The sequence below is a fragment of the Alligator sinensis genome, unplaced genomic scaffold, assembly GCF_000455745.1.
Source record: "Alligator sinensis unplaced genomic scaffold, ASM45574v1 scaffold35_1, whole genome shotgun sequence".
Classification (NCBI taxonomy): domain Eukaryota; kingdom Metazoa; phylum Chordata; order Crocodylia; family Alligatoridae; genus Alligator; species Alligator sinensis.
The window spans coordinates 1,244,872-1,269,865 of record NW_005842340.1 but is presented as its reverse complement, the minus strand read 5'-3'; the positions used below and the strand labels follow the sequence as shown (position 1 = coordinate 1,269,865).

General features: G+C 47.8%; 1 protein-coding gene across 1 annotated transcript; it reads right to left on the bottom strand.

The window, feature by feature from the left end:
- Positions 1–1,883: 1,883 nt before the first annotated feature.
- On the bottom strand, positions 1,884–8,983 carry LOC102381995 (C->U-editing enzyme APOBEC-1-like). The gene is made up of 5 exons (XM_025210203.1): positions 8,962–8,983; positions 8,174–8,195; positions 7,211–7,611; positions 4,818–4,939; positions 1,884–1,913 (listed from the first exon to the last, which is right to left on the bottom strand). Exons 1-5 carry the CDS (start codon positions 8,981–8,983, stop codon positions 1,884–1,886), a joined length of 597 nt encoding a protein of 198 aa, XP_025065988.1.
- Positions 8,984–24,994: the final 16,011 nt, after the last annotated feature.

Genomic DNA, 24,994 nt, shown 5'->3' with positions numbered 1-24,994 from the left:
ACTGGTGATAGCGTGCGGCCGCTTGCTGCTGCCACTGGCCCTGGCCCTGGCCGCCTGCTGCCACTGCCAGCCCTGGCTGCCAGCCGTCCCTGCCAGCCCCGGCCACCCGTTGCCACCATTGGGCCCAGCCACCACCGCCCACCACCCACTACCGCTGCTGCCAGCCACTGCCACATGCAAGCTCCTGCCCTCCCCTGCCCTGGGAGGCAAGAGATTGGAGGGGCACACAGGCCTGCACCCAAAGCAGCAGGGGGGAACTTGACATGACATGATATTCGAGCCCAGGCCCAAAGCAGCAGGTGGGGAATGGAGGAAGCCAGACCCCGACCCGAGTTCAGGGCTGGGGGTGGGTGATGCAGGCCTCTGTCCCTTCCACCTCCCTTTCCCCCCATCGTCATGCTTGACGGACAATTTGTTAGTCTATAATAATAATAATAGGCTTATTCTGTCTGTCTGGAACACTTTGATTGGTTGTCTTTGTAGCCAATCACAATGCTTAATGAAAAAACCAATCAAAGTGCTCTGGGCAGACAGGTGGCAGGCTCTGCCGAAGCGGGGGGCCGTGGTGGGAGAGATAAGTGGTGAGGGGCCCGATCCTTTTATTTTTCCCCCTGAAGCCTGCCCACCTATCCCACAGCTGGGGGGCAAGTTGCTGCCAGGCCCAGAGCTGTGGGGGGCCCTGGTGCTTCCTCCATGGCAGCAGCACCCCCAGGGACTGCCCAGGCAGGGTGCCAGCGGGTGGGTGCTGCCCAGGGGGTGCCACTGCCACAGAGGGAAGCACCAGGGTCCCCCACAGCTCAGGGCTCACCAGCAACTCACTTCTGAGCTGTGGGAGATGCAGGTGGGCTCCGGAAGAAAAAAAAATAAAATCAGGATGCTCACCACTTTTTCTTTTCCTCAGCAGAGCCTGTCCACATGACCTGCCACTGGATCATGTATCCCCTGAGCTGCAGGGCGGCCCCGGTGCTTCCCTCTGTGGCAGTGGTGCCCTCCGGGGCTGCCCAGGTAGGGTGCTAGCTGCGCAGGTGCAGCTCCAGCTCACAGGCAGCACCTGCCGGATCCAAAGGTGCAGGGGATGCTGGAAGCCCAGGCATGCTTGGGGAAGCTCAGGCTTGGCAGGCTTCCAGCACCCTATGCACCATCCCTGCCACCTTCCCACCACCTGGGACTGCCTGGGAACAGCTTGGCTATCCCAGGAAGGTGGCAGGAGGGTGGCGGGGATGGTGCCTTTTGATGGTGAGAAGTTTTGATTCTGTTACAATATTTGGTCAATGGATAACTAAAAATCCTTTATTTAAAGAAACACTTTTCCAATAAAAATTTAATTGCAAATGTTTTGCAGGTTTCAACCAGTGTGGACAATAAATCTTAAAAACCCAGGGGTAGAAAAATGAGCTTGCATAACATATAGTAGGAAAGAGTCTCTGAAATGCCAGCGCATATAAAAATGATTTTCTTAGGAACTTCCTGATGCAAAGAACTTGCTACTAGTTGATACCTGGAATGGCCCAAGGTGGAATATGTACCACTGTCTGCTTCCCCAAGGTAGCATGTAGAAAGCCACTGCCAACAATAGAAAAGAGATCCATCCCTGGTCCCAATCCTTATTCAAAGGACTTGTAGGGCTGGTGAGGCGACTCCCAGCGCAGTGTCACTTTCTGAAGGCTGAAGATGCTAATATATGTGGTTTGGCTGCTTTTACAGAACATCATGAAAATTATTTTTCCATGTCCTCAGGTGCTGGCTTGTGGTCTAGCAGTGACTGGCTGGTGGTACAGGGAAGCTTGTCAATAGATGTCAGTGCCTGGTTTGTTACTCAGAGCTGCCATATGGAGGCTGGACACCTCAGAGACTTCTTGCAGAAGCATTTGCATATATGTGACTCACAAGTTGTAGTTGAGAGCATGCTGCTGCTATTTGATAATATGGAAGGCATTGTAACCCAGGAGGGAGACCCTATAGAGAAAAAAAGAAACCTGGTGTTAAGATGAGAGATCAAAAGCCAAATGCTTTCTCTTTAGCCACACTCAGAGGCTCAGAATAAAGCATCTCTCCCAGCGAACTGCTGCTAGCCACTTCCAAAAGTTCCAAGTGTCTCTTGCAACCAAGTGTGTGTCCCAAAGAGATCCCTTTTAACACACCACAGCCCCGTGAACTTGTTAGGAACTTCCTATGTATTATGGAAATGGGTTGGCCTCTTGGAAGCAGGGAAGACATTTCCTCCCTGACTCCAAGGAACACTGAGATAGGACCCCATGTTTTGCACATGTGTCTGGAATATGTTACATACGGTTGGGTTGAACATTTCTTATTCTTTTAACAACTGACATAGGAGCATTGGATTGGCCAGAGCCTCCTAGGCCATAACGTCCCCCGCATCTGCATGTTTACAGACAATTCTAAACCCAAGGAATCCCCCAAATCAACACTTCAGACCCTCACACAGAACTACAAGGAACAAAAACTGAAGGACCAGAATAACCCAGCATCACACCATTAGTAAAGGAAAGGGAGATGAAGGCATGGCCAGTGCCCTGCCATGCCAATGACAGAGATGTAGTTGGTTAATATACGCTCAGCAGATCCTAGGAGGACTATGCCCCACACCACAGAAGCAAACAACCCCCTCAGTTCAAGTGGATTAGTACTGTGCTAAATGGACATGGGGTGGCCGAAGCCAAGATTTTCAAAGATGGCTGCCTAAACTGAGGCTCTTCGTGGATTTATTCAATTTTACCGACTCACCGAAGTCTGAGGTGTTATACTGGAGTAAATCAGGACATCTCTGAAGAGAAACCCTAAAACGTCATCCCCAGTTCCATTAACAATGATTGTATTGCCAGGATATGACCAGTCACTGTGTTGATGAGCTTTGTTTTTTAGATTGTGCTTCTTGCTCCTGCCTTAAACTTCTTCTTTGAGTTGCCTTTGTGGCCTAAAACTCTCTAGGGCAAAGACCACAGCTTACATTTGCATAATGCCTAACCCATTTTGGGTGCTATCAGGAGCACATCAGTAAACAGAATGGTAACAGCACTAACTTACTTGTAATGCTATTGAGAAAGGATGTATCCTATATAATGTGCAACATTTTCCTCTAGCTGTGTCTCACCCAGGGAATGCAACATATCTCCTTATCCTTTGCACTTCTGTGGTGTTTTGATTCCTTCTATACCATGTGCCAGATCCAAAGCTGGTAGATACTGAGGTAGATTGTCAAAGGCCCTACTGCTCTGCTGAGTCCTGCCCAGGATAGACTGTGGACTACTCTTTGATATTCCCCCAGGCCAGCAAAGTGGGTAGGCAGGGGCCTGGCACATGGGCTAGGGACAGAAGTTACACAGTTTAAGTGATCAGAAACTGGTTTAAACCTGTAACAGAACATACGTTCAGTGCACATAAACCAGTTTTAAAATGGTTGAAACCAGTTTGAGATAAACCTGGTTGAATGTAATATTAGACTTAACTGATTGAGCTCAAACCCAGTTATGCAACTTCTGTCCCAGACCTCTTCCTGGTTTAAGTTAAACCAGCATCCCCCAGCATCTCAGCATGCTCTGTAGCCCTGGGCTGGACTGTACTCCCTGCTCCAGCAGTGCAGGATTGGGCCCACCCCTCTGCTCTGTAGCCAGAGCAGGGACAGGCAGGGATGGGGGCCTGGCCAGATGCTGGCCCTGGAAGGGAGCAGGGAAGAGGTTTATTCCCACCATCCCTCCCCTGTCCCACCAGCACGGACCTGCCAGGCATTTTTCCGCTGACTGCTCCAGCAGCGGGGGTATGGCCAGCCCTGGCAGTAGCCTGGAGTAAACTGGCCAGGGGTGGGGGTTTAATTCTCCCTTCCCCATCCCAGCACCATGGACCTGAACTGGGGTCCACCTGGCACTCCCCACTGCAGCAGCAGGGGCATGGTCAAACACTGGCCAGCATGGCCCCTGAGGCAGAGGGGGAAGGGTGGGCGGTTATTCCCTCCTCCCTCCGGTGTCTGGCAGAGGGGGCAGGAGAGGGCTTATCCTGCTGCTCACCCTGTGCAGGAAGGGAGGAGCAGCAGCAGGAGTTGGGGTGGGCAGACCCTGGCTGTGGTCCCCTGGGGACAGAGTGGGGAATAACCCCCCTCCTTGCCCCCTTTGCCTCGGAAGCCATGCCAGCCAGTGTCTGGCCGCAACCCCACCCCCGCCGCTGCAGCAGCGAGTGGGGAATGCCAGGAGGACCCCGGTCTGGGGCTGTGGGACAGGGAGTGGGGAATTAAACACCCTCCCTGGCCAGTTCACTTTAGGTTACTGCCGGGCCTAGCCATGTCCCCCCAGCACAGCTCCCCTGAAACCAAGGGTGCCCCCTGGCTTTAGTACCCTCCAGCTTCTGACCTGAGCAACTGCAGACACATGCCTGCATTTCTGGAGTTAACAGTTAATGTTTATTCACTTGCAAATTGGTTCAATCTAGGCAGGTTAGACTAACCTGCAAAGTTTGAATCAATTCAGGCTCCAGCATTTTGAATGTCTGTCTCCAGCCATGAGGGGTGCCAAATCATTACAGCAACTGCCTCTCATTCAGGAAGGCTGGGGGCACAGCTTGAGCTCTGGCTTGCTCCAGGACAGAGAGCAGGGCAGAAGGCAGTGTTTCAGGCCCAAGCTAGTGCCCTCACCATCGCTACCCTCCTTCTATTTGTGCAGCCCCTTACATAATGAAGGCCCCATCCCTGGTTAGAAACCTGCTCCTGATAGCACTAAAAACAGTGTGGCCAGTATCCTGGAAACCTCCTTTACAAATCCTTTAGCAATATTCTTTCACCCAACATTTTTGCCAAAATACCTACTAACCAACAGAATATGCTGGAGTTCCAGGGTATAGAAAGTGATCCATAGAGGGAAAAACCAAGGCCAAAAATCACCTTCTCCTTCATGTGGATGTGAGACAAATGTCCTCCAGCAGTACCTGTAATCTAAATACACAAACACTCGGTCAATTTTGGCAACAGCCCTGTGAACTTCTTCATTAAACATATCAGCAACCTAGTATGAGGTCAATAAATTTCCAGTTTTACAATGGTGAAAAGGGTCCTTGTGTTCCAAGCTAGTAATGAGTTAGTGACAGGGTTGACAACACCAGTAACATCCACAAGACCCCGTCTATTTCCTAGGAGCCAAATCACCCTGCAACCATGCTCAGAATCCATGCATCTATTCTGGGAGGTCTGCCATGATCTGAAGACATGGGGGGTCAGACAAAGAACCGTACCACCCTCTGGTTTAGTACTGGTGCAAGAGGATGTTCCTCTATTGATGCTCTGTCTACTACAGCTCGGCATGGGGAAGAGGGTGGGAAAAGGGAGAACTCAACTGCTTTGTAATGGGACCAGAGAGTATGTAGATCACAACGGGGTGGCTTCAGAGAGAGGTTAGTCCTCTCCTGGTGAAGTACAGGCAACCCCCATTTAATGCTGTTTTGCTTAGCACTGTTTCGCTATAACACTCATTTTACATTGATACCCAATACTACTTAGCGTTCAGCAAGTTTTGTTATAACGCTCATAGCATTATACAACTGGCAGCAGGGAGTATAAAAATCCTCAGCCAAGCACTTCAAAACCTCCTGGGAAGATTGGTTTCACTTAATGCTATTCTGCTTAATGCTCGGTTTTTTGGGAACCGATTAAGAGCGCTAAGCAGGGGTTGCCCTAACCAACTAGAAGAAATAGGGGATCTGGGCTGCCAGTTCTCCATGAGGCCCCCATGGCAATGTTAGGGGGAAGAAATTAAAGCAGGAGAAGGAAGTGTTGCCCTATCCCTGTCATCAGTCCTGCCAAAGAGCACATCTGCTGCAGGGCTGAAGCTGCCTAGGAGTTCATATAGTGCTTTCATCCCCCAAACCAGCACACCTCACCCTGACACTGGAGAGTAGTAAGTTGGATTCTCCTGACACTGGTCTTGATCCATTGATTCCCAGCCCCCTCTGTGAGGCAGCAGGGAGCACTTGAGGAAATGTTGGTGGCATGTGCAGAGGTGTGGCATGCTGTCACCTTCATGATATGCAATGCATCACATGAACTGCCTGGGCAAGAGGAGGAGGAGCTCTCTGACTTAAGGACTGGTGCTTACTCCTCTTCTGAGAGTACAGGTTTCCCTTTATTTATACAGTAGATGCATTCCCAGGGAACGGCGCATAAAGCTAATTCACATACAGTGAACCCAGTTTACAATGAAACAGATAGGGATGTGTTCCCGTGGCAGTGAAAGAGGGCAGTAGTGATGCTGGGGCTAGGGAAGGGGTGGGGAGAGGAGAGAGGTGCAGCCCAGTAGCTGCAAGCGGGCAGCGTCTGCCACTCCTGGGGCTGCAGCAGGGGCAGCACCAGGCTCTTTGTGGTGCTCGGGGTGGGTGGCAGCCCCACTCAACCCACTACTCCCCACTCACCCCACTGCTCCACTTCTCCTCACAAACTGCAGCCCCTGCTGCAGCAGCCCCAGGAGCAGCTGACGCCAGCTGTCTGCAGCCACCGAGCTGCACCATGCCCTGAACCCCCCAGCACAGTGCAGCCCAGCGGCCGCAAGCAGGCAGCACCCACCACTCCCAGGGAAGAGCCTGGTGCCGCCACCAGCCCCAGCCTGCAGCGGCCACCGGCCCCAGCCTGCTCTCATCCCACTGCAGGCAGCTGCCTGCCCCTACTGCAGCCCTGGGAGTGGCAGACTGCCTTCTTGCAGCTGCTGGGCTATACTGCACCAGGTGCTGTGGGGCATGGTGCAGCCCAGAGACTGCAAGCTGCTGGCATCAGCCGTTCCAGAACAGCTGCAGCAGGGGTTGTGGTGAGTGGGGCCCCGGCCCCACGGCCCTTTCCCCTCTCCTTATCCATCCCCTCTGCTCACGGCCCTTTCCCCTCCCCTCACAAACTCACAGACTTACCTGCCTGGGGGATGGGGGAGCACGCCTACGCCAATCGCATAACAGCAAATTTCCCTTGCATATAACGAATTTCAGGTATAAAATGGGTCATCGCATAAGAGCGAATTTGCAGAAATCGAACCCACATAAATCGAGGGAAACCTGTACTAACAAGGTAGGCTTCCCCCTATACTGCATCTTGACCAGTTTGGCCCAGGTCAAAGGCTTGTCATTTGCCCATCAGACTGTCCAACAGCATTAGCACCTCTTAGCAACACCATTCTGTTGTGGCATCTTTGCTCCCAGCCTGGACAAAGCCAAGGAGGAGCTGAGTTACCTGGTAGATCCATGACTTGCACATGAACTCCACTCTGCACTAAGTCCCGGAGACCTTGTCGGTTGCGTTCATCCATGTGCTTGAACAGCTGGGCTGCCTTGATCACCAGGGTTACATGAGGGTGAGCCCGCAAAAACTGCAGGATCCTTCTACAGCATTGGCCGCAGGGACTCCAGGACAGGAACCAGGTGATATGGCAGGGCACAGGAGGATTGAACTGTAGCTTCCCAAAGGCATTTTCCAAGCAGTTGACTTCAGCATGTTGGGTGAGTGTGTTTGAGCACCAGTTTCTCCACACCTTGGATCCTTTACCCCACCTGATCTCATACAGCAGGTGCGTCACCTTGGGCCAGGTGCTGGGCATATAATTCTCCTGAAAGTCTTTCAGCTCTATCTTCCATCTGAAACATAAACACCATCAACCTTCCCCCCTTGGTATCTCATGCATCAGAGGCTCTGTACATTGACTACACCATCACTGCCTTTCTGTGTTTTTCATTCAAAGATGTTCCCTGGGCAGCTTTTCCATTCATCCCAAAATGCTCTCTGGGCTTTTCCATTCACTCACCAGAAAAAAATAACGGGCCCAGCATCCATTTCAAACTACAGAGGGACATTTAGAAGGAGTTGAAATCCAATGGTCTCCAGGAGGAATTCAGCCAAGTCACTAGTGTGATCTTCCTACAGTTCCCCCCTAGTGAGACATCCAGCCCATGCTCCAGAGCACAGCATTGGCTAGCACCACTCAGCAGCACTGGGGTTAGTGTGGGGCCTATGCAGTCACCCACACCAACCCTTGCAACATAGCCCCTTATGCACCCTGGGGAAATGCTTGTAGCAGTGAAACAGGATGACAGAGGAAGATATAGGGACAGATCTCGGCTAGAAATAATCAGAGTTCCTTTAAAGCTTCTCAGCTCCTGCAGATCTGACAGCACAGGGCAGTAGGTCTGACATTCTCACCCTTGGCTGGTGCCTAGGAGACCTGTTGAAGAAAGATTTGAAAGTCAGTTGGTGGAGGCAGCAACTTAGAAGAGTCCTCTGCCCTTTCCCTCCTCATCCCTGCTAGTCACTAGAGCTTGCCATGCCAAATCTCTTGCTCTCATTTTCCTTCACAGATGATCCCCACACAATCCTCATACTAGAGGGCTCTGCTCATATCCAGTATGCCCAAAAGGTAGAAATTCCTCACTGAGCCCAAATTTAGTGACTGTTTTAACTCTGTTTTTGCCTTCACACATGGGGTTTGATTCTGATCTGAAACTAGTTTTTTGCCTATGATATTCCAGTGGCGTTGCAGCTGATTTACTCTACTGTATTGAACAACAGGGTCAGGCTCCTCATTTATATTCGAACTACTCCTCATTTATATTCGTACTACTGGAAGCCCAGGCTTGATCTGTCTTTCCCTTGGTCCCCAGTCATGAGGAATCAGGCAGAAAGAAATTTGGGAAACAAACAATTTGTTTTCTCTGTGACTTAGTTTGCTGTCTAATCTGAAGATTTTTTTCAGAATCAGAAAACTTTCCTGGATTCTCACCAGTCCTATGTTTAACAGAACGAGACTTAAATTTCAAATTTTTAAATTTCAAAATCTATTACATATACAGAATGAACATTCATGAACAGATACCTACACAAAGGTAACAGAGCCACAGGTGGTGCACACACTCAGCAGCACAGGTACTCACACGTCCTTAAGGTGTCATACGTACTCAACAAATACAGAAAAATACACACACACTCCTTACCTTTCTCTTCCTCCACAGCCATTGCTTCTGCTTACTGTAGCTCCAGCTGCAGACTATTTGTACTCTTTTTTCTGAGACATTTTCACTTTCAGTTTCTGTTCCAGAGAACTGAAACTGGCAGCCTAGTATCGGTTTCTCCCACTAGTGTTGCCACTTCTGTTTGAATCTATTCCGAGAGGTTTTATCACATGATGTAAAGATATTAATGACTGATCTACTGTACTGTACTCAGGAAGGCAAATGTACATTACTATATTACATTTTAAAAATCCACTGGACTACTGTATAAATTCGATTTAACATTTAATATTTATTTTTACGAATGCCCTATCATTTATCTCCCAGGTGACTCTCAACAGTCTTCTGGATATTTATACAGCAAAAGCTGTGTTAACTGGCACTTCAGTAGCCGGAAAACTCTATTAACCGGCATCTGAGGGACGCGGCAAAAGCAAAAGCAGAAGTACCACTTCCGGGTTTTGCTGCCGCTGTGAGCAGAGTTCTTGCCACTTCTTTGGCCGCAGCCTGGGGTGAAGCAGCCTTTGTGGGGCAAAGCAGCCTGTTCAGGGCCCCTCTCCCTGTCCCCCAGCACACTGACACCAGGGAGTACACCAGATGGTGCACATTTGATTAACCGGAATATTCGATTCACTGGCATCCCCCATTCCTGGGGAATGCCAGATAACAGAGCTTTTACTGTATCTAATTCCTGGAGACTCCGGGAAGGTTGGCAACCCAATCCTGAAGGGTTGGCAACCCTAAATCCCACATAGGCTCAGTAGGACCTAAGAGGGCATGCCTGTTACTTTAAGTACGTCTACATATGGGGTAAAGAACTACGCATTGGCTGTGCCTCCACAAGATGCAGGCTGCACAGTAGTTCATTACTAATACACAGTAACTTCTTACTACTTTGCGGAGTGTCGCATGGCACAAAGTGTGATATAACACTAGTGTGCAGTAGTAACAACCTACTGTGCAGTAGAAATGAGTTACTGCACAGTCAGCATCAAAAAAAAGTTGTTTAGTGATGCCACTGCGCAGTAGCTCTAGTTACTGTGCAGTCATTTAGTACTTGCGTATGCAAGTAACAACTGTGCAGTCAGCATCTTGTGTAGAAGCAGCCATTGTCAAGAAGGTAGCAGTACCTGGCCCTCAGAGCTTTGTGTATCCTGTCTCTAAGCCCCCTGCACTGGTTTGTGACAACCCTTGAGTAAGGTTCAGGCAGGGGAAGAAGTATCTCCCTCACTACCATGTTGCCTGGGAAAGGGCAGCCCAGGACCAGACCTGCTTATGAATTCTGTATGTATGTACTTACCAGACCCTCCAGAGAAAACCCTCTGAGGGGAGAGCAGGTAGAGCCCTTGTGCAGACAGCATCACGAGGAGGGCATCAAACTGCCCAGGCAGGGTGACTGAGCAGGTACCCAGTGATCAATAACTTGAGAATTAATGCTTCGGTATTCACTACTGAGCATTTCATGGGCAGACTGGGGAGAAGAGAAAAAGAAATAAAATCCATGGTTTATTTTTTCAGCTACCAATGTTATCTTCTTGGAAACCATCTGCTATGTGTATCTCAGTGGATGACTGCTACTGTTGATTTTTTCTAATAAATGTGTGTTGAAAGGGTAGTGTCTGGAAAATGTATCTGATACTTGTTCTGGGTGGAACAAATATTTTCCCTCAGCTAAAAGGAAGTATTTAGAGCCGGGTCCTACAGCAGGTTCTATGTACTGGGTAATTCCATGGACTTAGGTGCCTAAATGCCATTTTACTCCTTCCTGTTCAAGTTTGCAAATCTAATCCAGGGGTTGTCAATTGGGGGTACTTGAGAAGGCCCTAGGGGGTATGCGCAGGTGGACAGGGACAGAGTACTGCCGCCACGCATGATCCCGTGCTGCCGCGCAGGTGCCACACATCCAGCCAGATGCAGGGGCAGGAGAAGCTTGCACATGGCAGCTGCTGCCACTCTGCATCCAGCCATGTGACACCCCCCTGCCCCCAGCTCTGTGTCCATCCACCAGGGGTACACTGACCCAAAGGTTGAAAACCCCTGAATTAATCCACCTAATTTTGTGACATGGCATCATCTCACTCTTAACACTGAGTCCCAGAAAACCAGTGAGGAAAAAAAGGACCCACCTACCTGTTGCATTAACTGTTTTTTCTGGGACTCAAGCAAGGGGCAATATAACCTGTCCCTTAGATGCCCCTTCCAAAGAAACCCCTTCTCCACTTTTTCCTGGCTAGGGGTGACAGATAGACTGAGCTAGGTCTTTTGTTCATCACAGGGTGCCGAAGGGTGCACTCTGCCCCACAACACCAAAAAGAAGCCCCACCTATACATGTATATATGCAGACAGTCCTGACTAATAAAAGGGGTTTTTCCCCTTCTCATTTAAGGACTACTGCTGTCTCATGAGCCTCTAAAGAATGTTATGTCACTGGGACTATAGCCAAGCCCAGAATAGTACAGAAGACCCAGATGAGGGGGGGAGCAGAGGTTCCTCTATGGGGCACATGGAAAGAACAGATCCAGGGAACAGCTTGTGCTCTCCAAGACACTAGGTAGGACCCACACTGATTCTGTAGATCCCCTGTAGATGGGTTGTATGGGGTTCAGAGTGTTAGCTGAGGCCTTAACCTGAATAAAAATTACCCTCAGCAGCTGAGGGGCAGCATCATGGCATTTTCACTGACGACTCCTTTGAATACTCAAGCGGAACAGTCATGGTGCCCAGTGGCAAGGCTCCCCTCCCTTAGCGTGAATTAAGCCCGACATGTTGTTGAAAGGAGTTGCACCAGCTATGCCAGTATTAAATTTGTGTCATGGCCTATGAACCTGCTTCAGAGAAGGACCATACAAGAAGTGCAATGCAGGGGGTGGGGGTGGGGTGTAACCCTGGATCAGAATCACAGGCATAAAAGTGTAGGGACAGCTTCCAAATCATATTAATCTGATGAACCCAGATCTTCTTGAAAGAGTAAGTTGAGTCATTTCCCTGTGGGGATCAATGGCCCTTAAAGTCTTAGGAGTGAGAAGGTCTGGGCATGTATGGGAAAGGCAACAACTGTTAAGGCTGGAATTGATATTTATTTGGTAAAAGTTCCAGTCACAAAACCAAGGAGAAATAGCCCTGCGTGATGCACTGTAGGGCATATAGCCCTGTGTGATACACCATAGGTGACACACCATAGGGTGTATAACCCTGTAATACTTCACCCTGGATGCGAAGGGGTCACCATCATCTCCAAATATTCCAGAGTCCGATAAGGATCCGTCCCCATTCCTCTAAGTAACAAACACATTTGTAAAACACCAACATCCACTCTCCCATGATTTGTTACCCAGGCACGGACCCAAATTCTCCATTTGTGTTCCCATGCCTGGGCAGCCCAAATCCCCCAGGAGATCCTGAAAGATCACAAGAGGCTGACAAAAGTTGAGAGAGACAGACAGACAGAAAGACAGGATAGTATTGGTAGGGGACCTTACAGAAGGACAAGTGAAAAAGATGTGGAGGGAGGTGGCTGACAAATGCCAAAAAGGGGAGCATGCTGATCTAGCAGGGATGGTTATATGAAATATCTTGCTGGTGAGGGAGGTACAACATAGATGGTGCTTGGTGAGAACAGCAAAGTGTCCAAGGGAGAGTTGTGAGGATGAAGAAACAGTGAGACATGTTTTGGGAAAGCACATATGCAACAGTTGTGGGGGAAAGGGTACATCATTTTTTGAGCATCATAAAAATAATCCAGCCCTTAACACAAGAGATAGTATTGTACAGGTTCGTACCAAAGGGGCCTAAGGAAACAACATTAAGGGCTCTGTTAGCAGGTTTTAAAAAGCAGTATATGAAAAGTAAGAAACCTCTGAGTTTTTAAGGGCTTGGCTTTCACTGAAAGAGAGTTCCTGAAGCTGGGGCTGCATGCACTGAAATACTACATCAGTCGGGACAAGGAAGAGATCAGAGTAGAGGAGGCAGAGAAGAAGTGGAAGAAAAAGGACCAGACACACTTGTTTCACTGAACCAGCAGAGAGAACTTGTGGAAGGGTCAGAGAGTTTCAGATGGTTACTGAGGCAATAGGAGTTTTTTTAGAGGGAGATTAATTGATATTCATGGGGTCCTGTATGAAGAATTATAGTTCTGTAAAATATTTTTTGTGGGAGGTTGATGTATGTTGTTTAAGGGTTTAACACATGTAGTTGTATGTTTTTCATATGTAGTTGTTTTGTGATATGAAGTGTAACCCAGGTGGCGGCCCAATAGTTGCCACCCCGCCCAATATCAGGGAGGGTGCGGTGAGAGTGGGGCAGGGCTTCCAGTCAGCACCAATTTACTTTCCAGCCTGCCCCTGCTCCCTACAGAGAAGCCCATGGTCTCGAGAAGGTCTAACACTTAACCGATTTAACTATTCACACTTTATTTACAAAACAAGAATAGGAAAGGTTATTTACAAGTGAACTTAAATGGCATAATCACAAAACAAACCAGAATGGATTAGTCAACCCTTGACTCAAGAACCACAGGTAGGTCAACTGGCAGCTTTCAGCCACTGCTGAGGTGCTACCACAAGGAAGCAAGGTGCTCACTCCCTGCAGCTCCAACAGGCTTCCCAATAAGTGACAGACTGCAACAGGTTAAGCTCTTCTGGTCTGCAGCAATCAAATTGCATCAAACCCCAACCCCCCAAAGAGGCTGAAGGGTGACCCTCTGTGGCAACCAAAAAGACAAGCAACAAAGTAGTGTCCTGCAGCAATCAGCATGACCCAAGCACAAAGATCAGGGACTCCATCCGATGACAATCAGCTGCAGAATAAGGGACAGGACTGAGTCCCCTCTGAGGCAGTCAGTGGCAGGGGGTCAGCAATACAGGCAGTTCCCAGGGGTCGTTGCTCTAAACCCCTGCTCCAGATGACTGGCCAGACACCCCGCATGCCTCGCAGCTCGCCAATCCCGCTCTGAGTGCTGGCCTGCACCCTGAGCTCCCAGGAACCCTCGTCCTGACACTCTGCTGCTCCTCAGGATCCCAATGTCTTGCCTGCTGCTGTCCTGCTTCCCCAGGGAAGGTAAGGGGTTTCCTCAACTCACTGGCCCAGCTCCCTACCTTCGAATAAGGATGCTGCCTGCACTCCTGGCCACTGCTTCTTCTTCACAGTGGAGTGGGGGGCCGACTGCCCCCCCTAGCGTCTGGGACACCTGGTACATCCAGCACACTGCGATGGGGCCTTGGCTCCCTGCCCCAAGCCCTGGCCGCGGCTCCCTCTCTGCGGCAGGGCTGGAGGCACAGCCAACTGCTGCTGCCTTCTTCTCCTGCTCCCTCCGCTGGGTCAGCTCACCCCAGCTCTTCTTAGGCCTCCTGCATCGTTTCCCAGAGTCACTGTCAGCAGCTCCCATGCCAGTTCGGCTGTTGCTTTTATCCCCTCCGGCAGTCCCACCCTGGCTTCCAAACCGGCCAACCAGGGCTCAGGGTGGCTGGCCCCCAACCCCCACCATCCCCCTTCCAGGCGAATGAGGGGATTGAAAACCCCTTCTTTGGATGGGCTTCTCCTTTTCCACAGGGCAGGCTTCCCTGCTCCACCCTTGGGTCTCTCAGAGTTCACCAGCACTGTTTCTAGCCCAGGGTAAGTATCTCAAGCCAAGCTGGTGACCCCTCATTGGCAGTCTGTTACAGAAGTCTTGGTAGAACAAGGATGCTCAATATGTGAAACTTTATAAGTATAAAGTGGTAAGTGTATTTATAATAAAATTTGTAATTAAAAAAAAAAAGATTTCCATCACTTTTATGGCAATGGGGACCTGCTCTTCCCCTAGCTGCTCCTTGGCCTTTTGTTTAGGAGCAAGGAAGACTAGGGGGCATCTGAACTCTAAGGCTTCCAGGCCTAGGGCTTGCACCTAGGATGCCACTCAAAAAAAAAAAGTTCCCATCAGTGTGTTTGCTCAATATGGGCCATGTGTTTTACAGTCATGCTCAATGTGGGATGCATTTAATCAGCTGAGTTGGCTTCCATTACTGGGCACATGCTGCTTTTGGCAGCAGTTTAATGATAAATAATGTATTTAATGAGTTTTCCTTATATGCAAATACAGGACTCCCCAACCTCATTTGTGTAAGCAGCAGCAGTAGCAACAGCTATGTGATGTGGGTAAACTGTGGGGCTGCTATTGTTAATGGGATGCAGAATCTGCATGGGTGGGGTGGGGTGAAAGATCCTCCTAATTTAGCATGTGGGGTGGGTGCTCCTTTCTGGAAACACTGCCGGCACATCACTTTTTCACTTTTTGCTTTTCCTAGGACTGATGGCTTCAAAGAAACCTTCGATCCCAGCATTGCTGATGGTCCTATACCTGCCTGAGACTGCAGACAGCCTAAAACACTGGTTCTTTTCAGAGTCACATCTCCCATCCACAACTCTTCTGTGTGTGGCAACACCCCCAGTCAAGAACCGCCATAGTGCTCAACTTACCTGTGGTTCCAAACTAGGTGCTGCTGTCACCAGGGAAAATTGCCCTGCTTGCCTCCTGTACAGCCAAACTGGGAAGAGCCGTGGCATGTGTGTGTGCTCCTCCAGTATTTGTGATTTTTTACAATTAAAAATATAGTCACATCTATATAAACAGTTATTTGGTTATATAGCTCAACCTCTTGACAGAACATTTCACAAACATTTACATTCCCACACTTACATCCCCTTTATCATCCCTCCCCCATCAAACCCCAAACCCACACCCACAAACCAAACCCAACCTCAAACCCAAACCCATTAGGGCTTTGTGATAAGCCTAAGGCAAGCAAGAGAGTAAGATTGTGCTATAGCTCTTTCTGGTTCAAACCCGTAGTGTTGAATGCTGGTGCAAAAGATGGGCTGAGAATGTAAAGGTAGAAGACAGATCCCGGGGGAAGAAGGAATATGAGCAGTACAGTAAAAGCACTGGACTTCAGAAAAGTAAACTTTAGCAAAATCAGGGACCTGGTGGGCAGGATTCTTTGAGAGGTAAGTTTGAAGAGAAAAGAATTGCTGGCTTTGTGCTTTGAAGAGGCCCTTTTAAGGGTATAAGTGCAAGTTATCCTGATACAATGGAAAAATGGGAAGTGCAACAGGAGGCCAGCCTAACTAGACAGCACATGAGTGTGCAGAGAGAAAACTAGTCCAAGGCACAATTTGAGACGCAACTGTCAAGGGACACCAAAAGCAATAAAAAGGGACTCTACAAGTACATCAAGAGGAAGAGGAAGACCAAAGAAACCATAGGCCCCTTATGGAATGCAGAAGGCAATATATTTCCAGATGATGCAAAGAAGGCTGAAATATTTAATATCTTTTTTTGCTTCATCTTCAGCAAATGAGGACAGCTACCAGATGATGAGTGACATTGGCAAAAATGATAGGGAAGGAGACAAACAGCCTGGAGTACTGGCAGAACAGGTTAGGAATTTCTTAAAGAACCTAGATGCAAATATGATGCCCATTTTTAAGAAAGAGAAGGAGGAGGATTTGAAGAGTTACAGATCAGTCATTCTGATATCACCTCACATATCTGTGATATAGATGATATCAGTACCAGGAAAGATTATGAAGCAGATCCTCAAGAAATCTATTGTGACGAATCTAGAGGAGAACAAGGTACTTAGGAACAGCCAGCATGGATTCACCAAGAGCAAGTCATGTCTGACCAACCAGATTTCTTTCTATAATAAGGTGACAGGCTCTGTGTATGGGAGAGAGTGGTAAATGTGATGTACTTTGACTTTAGTAAAGCTTTTGACACTGTCTTCCATGGCATTCTCATTAACAAACAAAGAATATACAAAGTAGATGAAAGTACCATAAGGTGGATACAACACAGGTTGTATCATCATGCTCAACAAGTAGCCATATATAGCTCAATGTCTACTTGAGAGGAGGTATCAAGTGGAGTTCCTCAGGGGCCTGTCCTAGTTCTGGTATGGTTCAATGTCTTAATTAATGGTTTGGTTGATGGGACTGAGTGCACACTTAGAAAATGTGTGGATGACACCAAATTGGGTGGAATTGAAGACACTCTGGAGGGAAAGACTAGGATCCAGAATGACCTGGATAGACAAGAGAAATGGTCTGCAATCAACCAGATAAAATTCAATAAGGAAAATTTCAAAGTCCTGCACGTGCGAATTGTATGCACAAATACAGACTGGGAAATGACTGGCTAGGCTGTAGTGCTACAGAGAAGGACCTGGGAGATACAGTAGACCATCTGTTAAATATGAGGCAACAGTGTTCTCTTGTTGCACAATAGGCCAACAGCATACTGGGTTGTATTAACAGGAGTGTCACTTGTAAATCAAGGGAAGTGATTTCTTCTGCTCTTTTTCAGCACTGCTGAGGCCTAACTTGGAATATTGTGTCCATTTTTGGGATCAAGACTTCAAAAAGGATGTGGAGGTACTTGAAAGAGTTCAGTGCAGACTGAAAAAAAATGATTTAGGGCTTGGGAAGTAAGACATGAGGAAAGGCTGAAAGAAATAGGGTTATTTAGTATGGAGAAAAGAAAAATGAGGGGGGATTTGATATCAGTCTTCAAATACCTGAAATGGGATTATAGAAATGATGACGATGGACTCTTCTTTGTGGCCAAAAGGGACAGGACTAGGACCACTGGCCTCAAGCTACAGCAGAGGAAATTTATGTTGGAGATTGGGAGGAACTTTCTAACTATAAAAGTGGTCAAGCATTGAAACAAGCTTCCTAGAGAAGTTGTGCAATATCCATCACTGGAAATTTTCAAGAACAAGTTGGAAAGACACTTTGCCAAGATGGTTTAGTCAGAGATGATGCTACTTTGAGCAGGGGGCTGGATTAGATGACCTTGTGACATTTCTTCCAGCCCTACTTTCCTATGATCTTGCCTGCCTTGGTCATTGCAGATACCACAATGAATTGATCAAAGTCTTTTCAGTATTTTTAAAAAGGCTTTTTATGATCATGGAAAACCCATCTTTTCCCACAAAAAGTAAAACTGGTGTCTTTATTCTTTTTTTCTAGTGTTATTCTTTTTATTCTAGTTTTATTCTTTTTTTCCTAGTATTTTTATGTCATCCTGCTAGTTTTCTTAAAAGTTAAAGTAACTCCATTGGAAATCAGATTATGGAAAGCATTTCCTGGAGGTAGAGATTTTAGTGCCTTTTTTAGCTTATATCGCAATCCCATAGCAGCCATTTCTCTATCACAGCACATGAACTACCAGCAAATGGTTCAAAGTTTTCTCTAGTGTTGCTGCTTTTGATTGCTGCAATGGGGACCTGTTAACCTTGTACCTGTGCCAAAGCAACACGTAGTAGAAACTGAAAAAATCTAGTATTTGCTCATGTGGGGTCCATGCCTTTACCCCAGAATTCAAATTTACAAGGGTAAAATCTCCTGGTACAAACAGCAGGTTTGTCTGACAAGTCTAACTTGACAAATAGCCAAAGTCCTCTTGTACAAATTAAAAAATAACCTCTGTGTCTTGTCATACAGGCAGGTGTGAAGATCTCACTTGCAAATCTGGCCCCTGTTGCCCCTCATCATTTGGGAAAGAAAGCATTTGAATGCAACCTTGAGGGCTCAAGCCCGCTCCTCAAAGGAGACACCCCCAACACACACATCTGCATAAGACACTATGCAAGGTAGTAAAGAGTTGGTGTAATAGGCCAGAGTACACTAAAGAGGAGGCTGAATGAACTGTGATAGCAACATGGCTTTACCCCCAAACAGGTTGGGTTAAGACTGTGAAGGCCTTGGTCTGGTTTTCTGATGAGAAGGGATGGTGTGAGAGAAGGTGTGGAGATGGCACCTAGGCTTATGGCACTGGTGAAGCTGTAGAAGGCAGCAAGAGAGGTGAGTGAGAACTGGTGAGGTGGGCTTCCCATTTTTACCCAGGACCCACAGAGCTAAAACTGCTAAAGTTTTGGGAGGCATAGATAGAGAGAGCTGGGCAGAGGCAAAAAACATGAACAGCAACACCTTGGAAAGAGGCAGCATGGACATTCAGGTCTGGACAAAGCAGTTCCCCTGGCATAGAACTAAGCCTGTCTGAATGCATCCCTTGCTCCCGGGCACTGGGACAATATTAAATGGCAATAAGGAACAGTCAGGAGGCAGCTGCAGAGGGAGGAAGCAATTTAGGAGAGATGTTCTGCCTACTGAGCGTTCATGTTTGGCCTCAGAAAAATTGAAGCAAAGACCTACTTGTTGAGATTCAACAGCAGCAGACATTTTTCTTGCTCTGTAGATAAACGCATGGTTGATTTATTAAGATAAATATATTTAGATAAATATATGGCGTTTCTACATGAATACTGAGTTCTTTTTCTCCTTTATATTTTCTCTATTTTATACACACACAGTGCTTGTGAGAGGGTAGTGCTGACAGTTACAAAAGCCAAAGTCTTGCAAATGGGGGCCTGAGCCAACAGTCTTTGTTAACTTTAAGACAGTGGATCTCAACCTTTTTTGTACTCAGACCCATTTGTAAACATCGATGGCTAGTCCCGACCCAGTGCCCTTCACTCCTGACCCACTGCCCCCCAGCCGTCCAGTGTATGGGGCAAGGGGTTGGGTGTGTGGGGCAGGGAAGTGTGTGTGGGGCATGGGAGGCCCCAACCAGCTTGTAGGCTGCAACTCTGCCAGCCTGCAGGGGAAAAGCTACAATTTTCCACATTTTTCTCCTTTAAAGGAGAATCCATTTTTAAAAATTGTTGATTGATTTTTAAAATTTGTCCACAATCCTTTCATATATTCTTGTGACCGTGCCCCATGGGTTGAGCAACACTGCTTTAAGAGGCTCTAGGTAGGTGAACAACTGACACCTGGTATAAGGGTCACAGCCTAACAATCAGAGACATTGGGTGTTGTTCTGCACTCTGCATGCTATTTACAGCAAATTGTGCACTGGCCTGCTTTGTATACTGGTGAATACTTTGCACAGAACTATCACTGAAAGCTGATTGCTACCTTCACTTCCCCCAGGTGGTTATGCAGGTTGCATGTAAATTTGCACAAAGCTTAGGCTGGGAAAAGTTAACAGGTGGATGGATGGATGTTTAATAATGTCTGGGGGAAAAGGAAGTATGGGGGTTGACATGGCGACCTGGAATAGAGCTGGCTGGGGGCTGCTGCAGTTGTTGGCACTGACTTGGGCTGCTGTGGTAGCAGGAGTTCCCCCTGGGGATAGGAGAGGCTGGGGTGAAAGTGCTTCAGGGTAGGATGGTCTGAGGAGGAGCTACTGGGAACCAGAGGCTCTTCTGGCAATAGGACATCTTTGAGGCTCCTTGGATGACATTTAGGCTGGGCAAACACCCTGCCCCTGCCCCCAGCTGGAAGCCCCAGCCTTGATCCATCTATGAAAGGCACTGAGCCACAGTGGCCTCTAGACCAGCATACAGAAATTATTTAAAGTGCTGTTAGGTTGCTAAAGTGCTGTAACACAAAGCACTTCAAATTTAATACCTCATTTAACAAGGATTAATTTAAAGTGCTGTACAGTGAGTGCTGTAAAGCTGTGAACTTCTGTTAAGTCACGGCAATAAAGCACTTTAAATGGTGAAAAAAGTAACTTCTGTACATGCCTTCAGAGGCTCACTGACTCAGCTGCCTGCAGCTCACATAATATTCATGCCCAAAGCCAAGAGACACAGAAAGACTTCAGTGTGGCAATGCCCAGCATGGCAGGGCTTCACTCCAAGGTTCCCCGAGGAACCTACAGACTTACATTAGGCACTTCAGATCTCCTGAAACACTGCTTTCCACTGGGCTGAGCAGGGGATCCCTCAAGCAAACCTGTAGGACATGCTGAGGAGAGGGCCAAACTCACAGTCCCTGTCAGGGACGTAAGCCTGTTCCTTTGGTCTACAGCAAAGCATCTATCTCTATAATCACAACTCCCAAACCCGGACCCCTTCTGACAAACTGTGCCTGGAAAAGGAAAACACCTGCCTCCCCACATTATCAAGTAATCTCCTAGTTGGAGCAGTCATCAATGCTGTAAAAGACGCTTGTGCTATACCACCCACTCCCTAAGAAGACTCTGGCCTCCACATCCCATCTCTCAAGTGACTGCTTGAGGTACCAGGCTACAGGGTATTCTGAGTGATACAATATGAAAAAACCCTAATTATTTTTAAATGAAATGAGAAACCCAGACATTTGAAGTGACCCTAGGACATAATCTGAAAAACCAGGGTTGTACTCAAGTCTTGCCAGTTAAAGCTGTTCCACTTCACATGGAATAAAAGATTAATTGGACTAGCAAGAGGGAGAGAACACAAGTATGACTCTATAATGTAGTGGAAAGGGCACTTACCTGGGCAAGTGGAGACCCGAGCTCTTTAGTGCCTGAATATTCAATTAAAAATCCTTCTGTATTAATTAACTGATATTAAGTATTCACTATGGGGGCAAGGGAATGGAATCTACAGCTATGACATCTTGCAGTGCTGTTACCTTCCTATATTATTCCAGGCAAATCCTGTTAAACACGTCATTATCTCTAGCAGACTAGAAAATTCATTAGCAACACTAAAATGATTTATCTTATTGGATATGCCAGACACAGTATATTTCATTGAGTGGCCTCAAATGTTCTGAACCTGTGGAGGAAATTCCAAGGCTTCATATGGACCTGCCATGAAAAGCCAGAATTCCAAGGGTCCGGAAATATCATTGCACGTATTCATAAGTTGCCAATGAATGTGTTTGCCCACAGCTCCCTTGGCTCTCAGTGAGATAAGGAAGGACAAAATCAGGAAAGAAACCAACACAGAACTATTCCATGATACAGAAACCAGCTTTTTGTAGTGAAGAAAATTGCTTTTTCAGCTACCAAAGTGGGTTTGAGCCCATGAACGATACACTTGTACTCTGGGTGAGCAAAGATCTAGAGTAGGGATGGATTATTATTTGGGCTGGAGCGCCACTTAGGGAGTTTTGGTGAGCTGTCATGGGCTGAGTTGTCATCCCCACCCCCTGCAACAGCTCACCAAAACTCCCTAAATGGCTCTGCCCCACACTTGCCTGGGCAGATGGGATGGGGTTGCGGGTGGGCAGAGATCAGCATCTGGGAGTGGGACAGGCGGGGCTGGGATCAGGATCACAGGGCTATGATAGCACTGGGCTGGGGCCCAGGGCAGAGCTGTGATTTGCTACCCCACCTTGCAATGCAGGCAGGAGCATGTGTGGAATGGATCGTGGCTCTGCCCCCGCCCTGGCCCTACACTGTCACTGCCCAATGATCCCAGGGTCTCCATGGAGACTGGCCCAGGACCAACATAGGCAGGACGTGCTCAACCGGGCAGAGAGGATGGGGCTGCAAACAGGTGGGGAGAGGTGTCCAGGAGCAGGATGGGCAGGCAAGGCTGGGGCAGGTCTGGGATCAGGTTAATGGGACAATGACAGTGTGGGCCAGGGCCCGGGGCACATCCACAATCTGCTCCCTGCATGCCCCTGCCACGGAGCCAGCGCCTGTCACAGGGACGTGCAGGCAGTGGATTGTGGCTCTGGCCCAGGCAGTGGTCCCATGCTGTCACTGCCCCACGATCCCGATGCTGGCTCCAGTCCTGGCCCCGTCCACCTGTCCACTCCTGGATGATGCTCCCTGTGCATCTGCAGCACCATCCCCTCCATCCAGTCATGCATGCTCTGTCCACATGGGTCCCAGGCAGGCCTCCATAGAGACCCTGCCCACCCACTCTGTCCAGCACCCACAGAGGTAGGTGCAAGGCAGCAGCTGGAAGGAACTGCCGCTTCCGGGGCTGCCAGGAAATGAGTCCAGCCACCACACTGCCCTAGCCCTGCTGCATGCCTGCTGCAGCCCTGGGGGCAGCAGGATGGGCTGCATGTGCCACAGCTCAGGATGCCCACTGGGCAGGGCTGAGGGACCTTCTGGAAGCTGGATGAAAATCCCTTCGCAGGTCAGATCCAGCCCACAGGCTGTATTTTGTCCACCCATGAGCTAGAGTTATAATAAAGGTAATTTTCTAGATAAACTTCCTGTATTCATAAAAGTCACTCCAAACATATATACGATAGATCATGGCTGTTCAACTGGTGGCCCACAGGCTGCACTGGGCCTATAAGGAGCCAGCACACAGCCTGGGAACTGTTAAAACAATTGGTCTGTGGGTCCTGGTGGCTGTGCAGTGAGGGGCATTTTTAGGGAGGACACTTTTGCAGCATGTGGACTTTGGCCACACTGAAGTTGGAGATCCCTACAATAGATAATACAATATGAAAAAACCCTACTTATTTTGAAATGAAATGAGAAACCCAGACATTTCAAGTGACCTAGGACATCATCTGAAAAACTAAGCGAATGTCACGTTAGTTTGATTTAACACAATGCCTTCTAACACCATAAAGTATATCTTTGTCTATCCACATACACATTTAGTACGGTTCCTCAGGGCAAAATCCAAAATTGTTTAGCAGCTCAGAGCCTGTAGATAAAAGCATTACCAAAACTTTATAAACCAATAATCAATGGGGCAACATGTACTAAATGCAGACGTAAAAGCAGCGCCCTGTTTTTGCTGGGATTATTTGACCCCAGCAGTCTTTTCTGCCCAGAGCGGGGGGGCTGGATCCGATGATCTCATGAGGTCCCTTCCAGCCGTAAACTTTTGTGCATCTGTGAATAACTGCTCTTCTTTACTTTCCTGCTCATTTCTTCCTCTTGGACCTTTCCTTTCTTTCCCTTACTATCATCTCAAGATGTTTCCTGACCTTCCTTTATGTAAGATTGTTATAAATTGTATGGTTTCAGTTGACAAATTGACTGTTAGCGCTGTGCTCTGTGACCACAGTTCAAAAATGCACAGACACAAGCTCGAAAGAGAATGCTTCAACAGATACAGCACTTAATTCTTCATCATCGATATTTTCCATGACATGTCTTTAATGATTTTGTTGTTTGGATGTTTGCCATTTGATAACACCATGCTCCTACGTAGCACTTTTCATTAGTAAATCACATGACTCCTTATACAGGTGTTCATTGTCTTTATCCCATTTTAAAGATGAGAAAACTGAGGCATAGCACATGGAAGTGACTCATCCAAGGTCATCCAGCAGGCCAGTGGCTGAACCAGGACTAGAATCAAGTAATTCCCTCCCAGATCAAGTCCAAGTTTGGTGCTCTAGACAATAGGCAATACTGCTCCCTTTACAGTAGTAAGTTGCTGGGAGATGAGGGTGCTCATCACCTCTGCAAGGACAGTTCAAGCTGGGAGCCTCAAAACTGAGGCTTACAAAACACAGGCCTAATCTAGAAGCCACTGATCTTAATGGGAAAACTTTGCATTGGCTTCAGAGCAGGTTCTTCATGAACACTTTTAAAAGGTGGTGGTTCACGGTGGAGATATAGCGCAGGAAACAAGCCTTAGGGCCTCTTGTCAGAGCTCACAAAGCCTTATGTTCAGTTTGGTGCCATTTCTCTATAAGAAAGTGCTGTGAAAATGCTTGAGTGCCACATAATGTCAGATCTCAAACACCAAACATCTAAAAAATCTTGGCTTTAGCATTTGAACCCCGCAACCTGTTGCTGCAGCTGCAGAATCTTGCCACTCACCCCTTTCATCTGTTCCTTTGCAGGGTTTCTAGCTCTGTAAGACACCCCACTGTCTTGGAAAGAAAAGTGAGTTTCTAGGCCTTGTGTTTGCCCAGCAAAATTTGAAAATATGACCTGTGGGAACAATAATGTCCCAGGACCCAGAAGGCACAAATAACTTCAAGAAGAAGAGCTATGATTATATTACTACTATTAATTCAATATTTTGTATAATACTATATATAAAGGGCTTATTCCATCTGTCTGTGTGTGTGTCTGTCTGTCTGTAATGCTCTTTAAATGCAAATACAATAAAAGTTCTGTTATCCGGCATCTTACAAACTGGTGTGCTCAATTAACCGGCATGCTGGCTTATAAGATGGCACTTCCAGTTTCTCCAAGCCCCCATGGACCGAGGGCATAACCGGCTATGCGGGGACTGCCTCCCTGTCCCTGTCCGTCCTGGC

What these genes read in the sequence shown, in the direction of transcription:
- LOC102381995 (XM_025210203.1), bottom strand. Translation starts at nt 8,983, where the DNA reads ATGGCTGTGGAGGAAGAGAAAG. An exon ending in CTCCTAGGCACCAGCCAAGG is followed by an intron (nt 7,612 to 8,173) that starts GTGAGAATGTCA and finishes TTTATGTTTCAG; the next exon opens with ATGGAAGATAGAGCTGAAAG. An exon ending in AACTCCAGCATATTCTGTTG is followed by an intron (nt 1,914 to 4,817) that starts GTTAGTAGGTAT and finishes ATTATCAAATAG; the next exon opens with CAGCAGCATGCTCTCAACTA.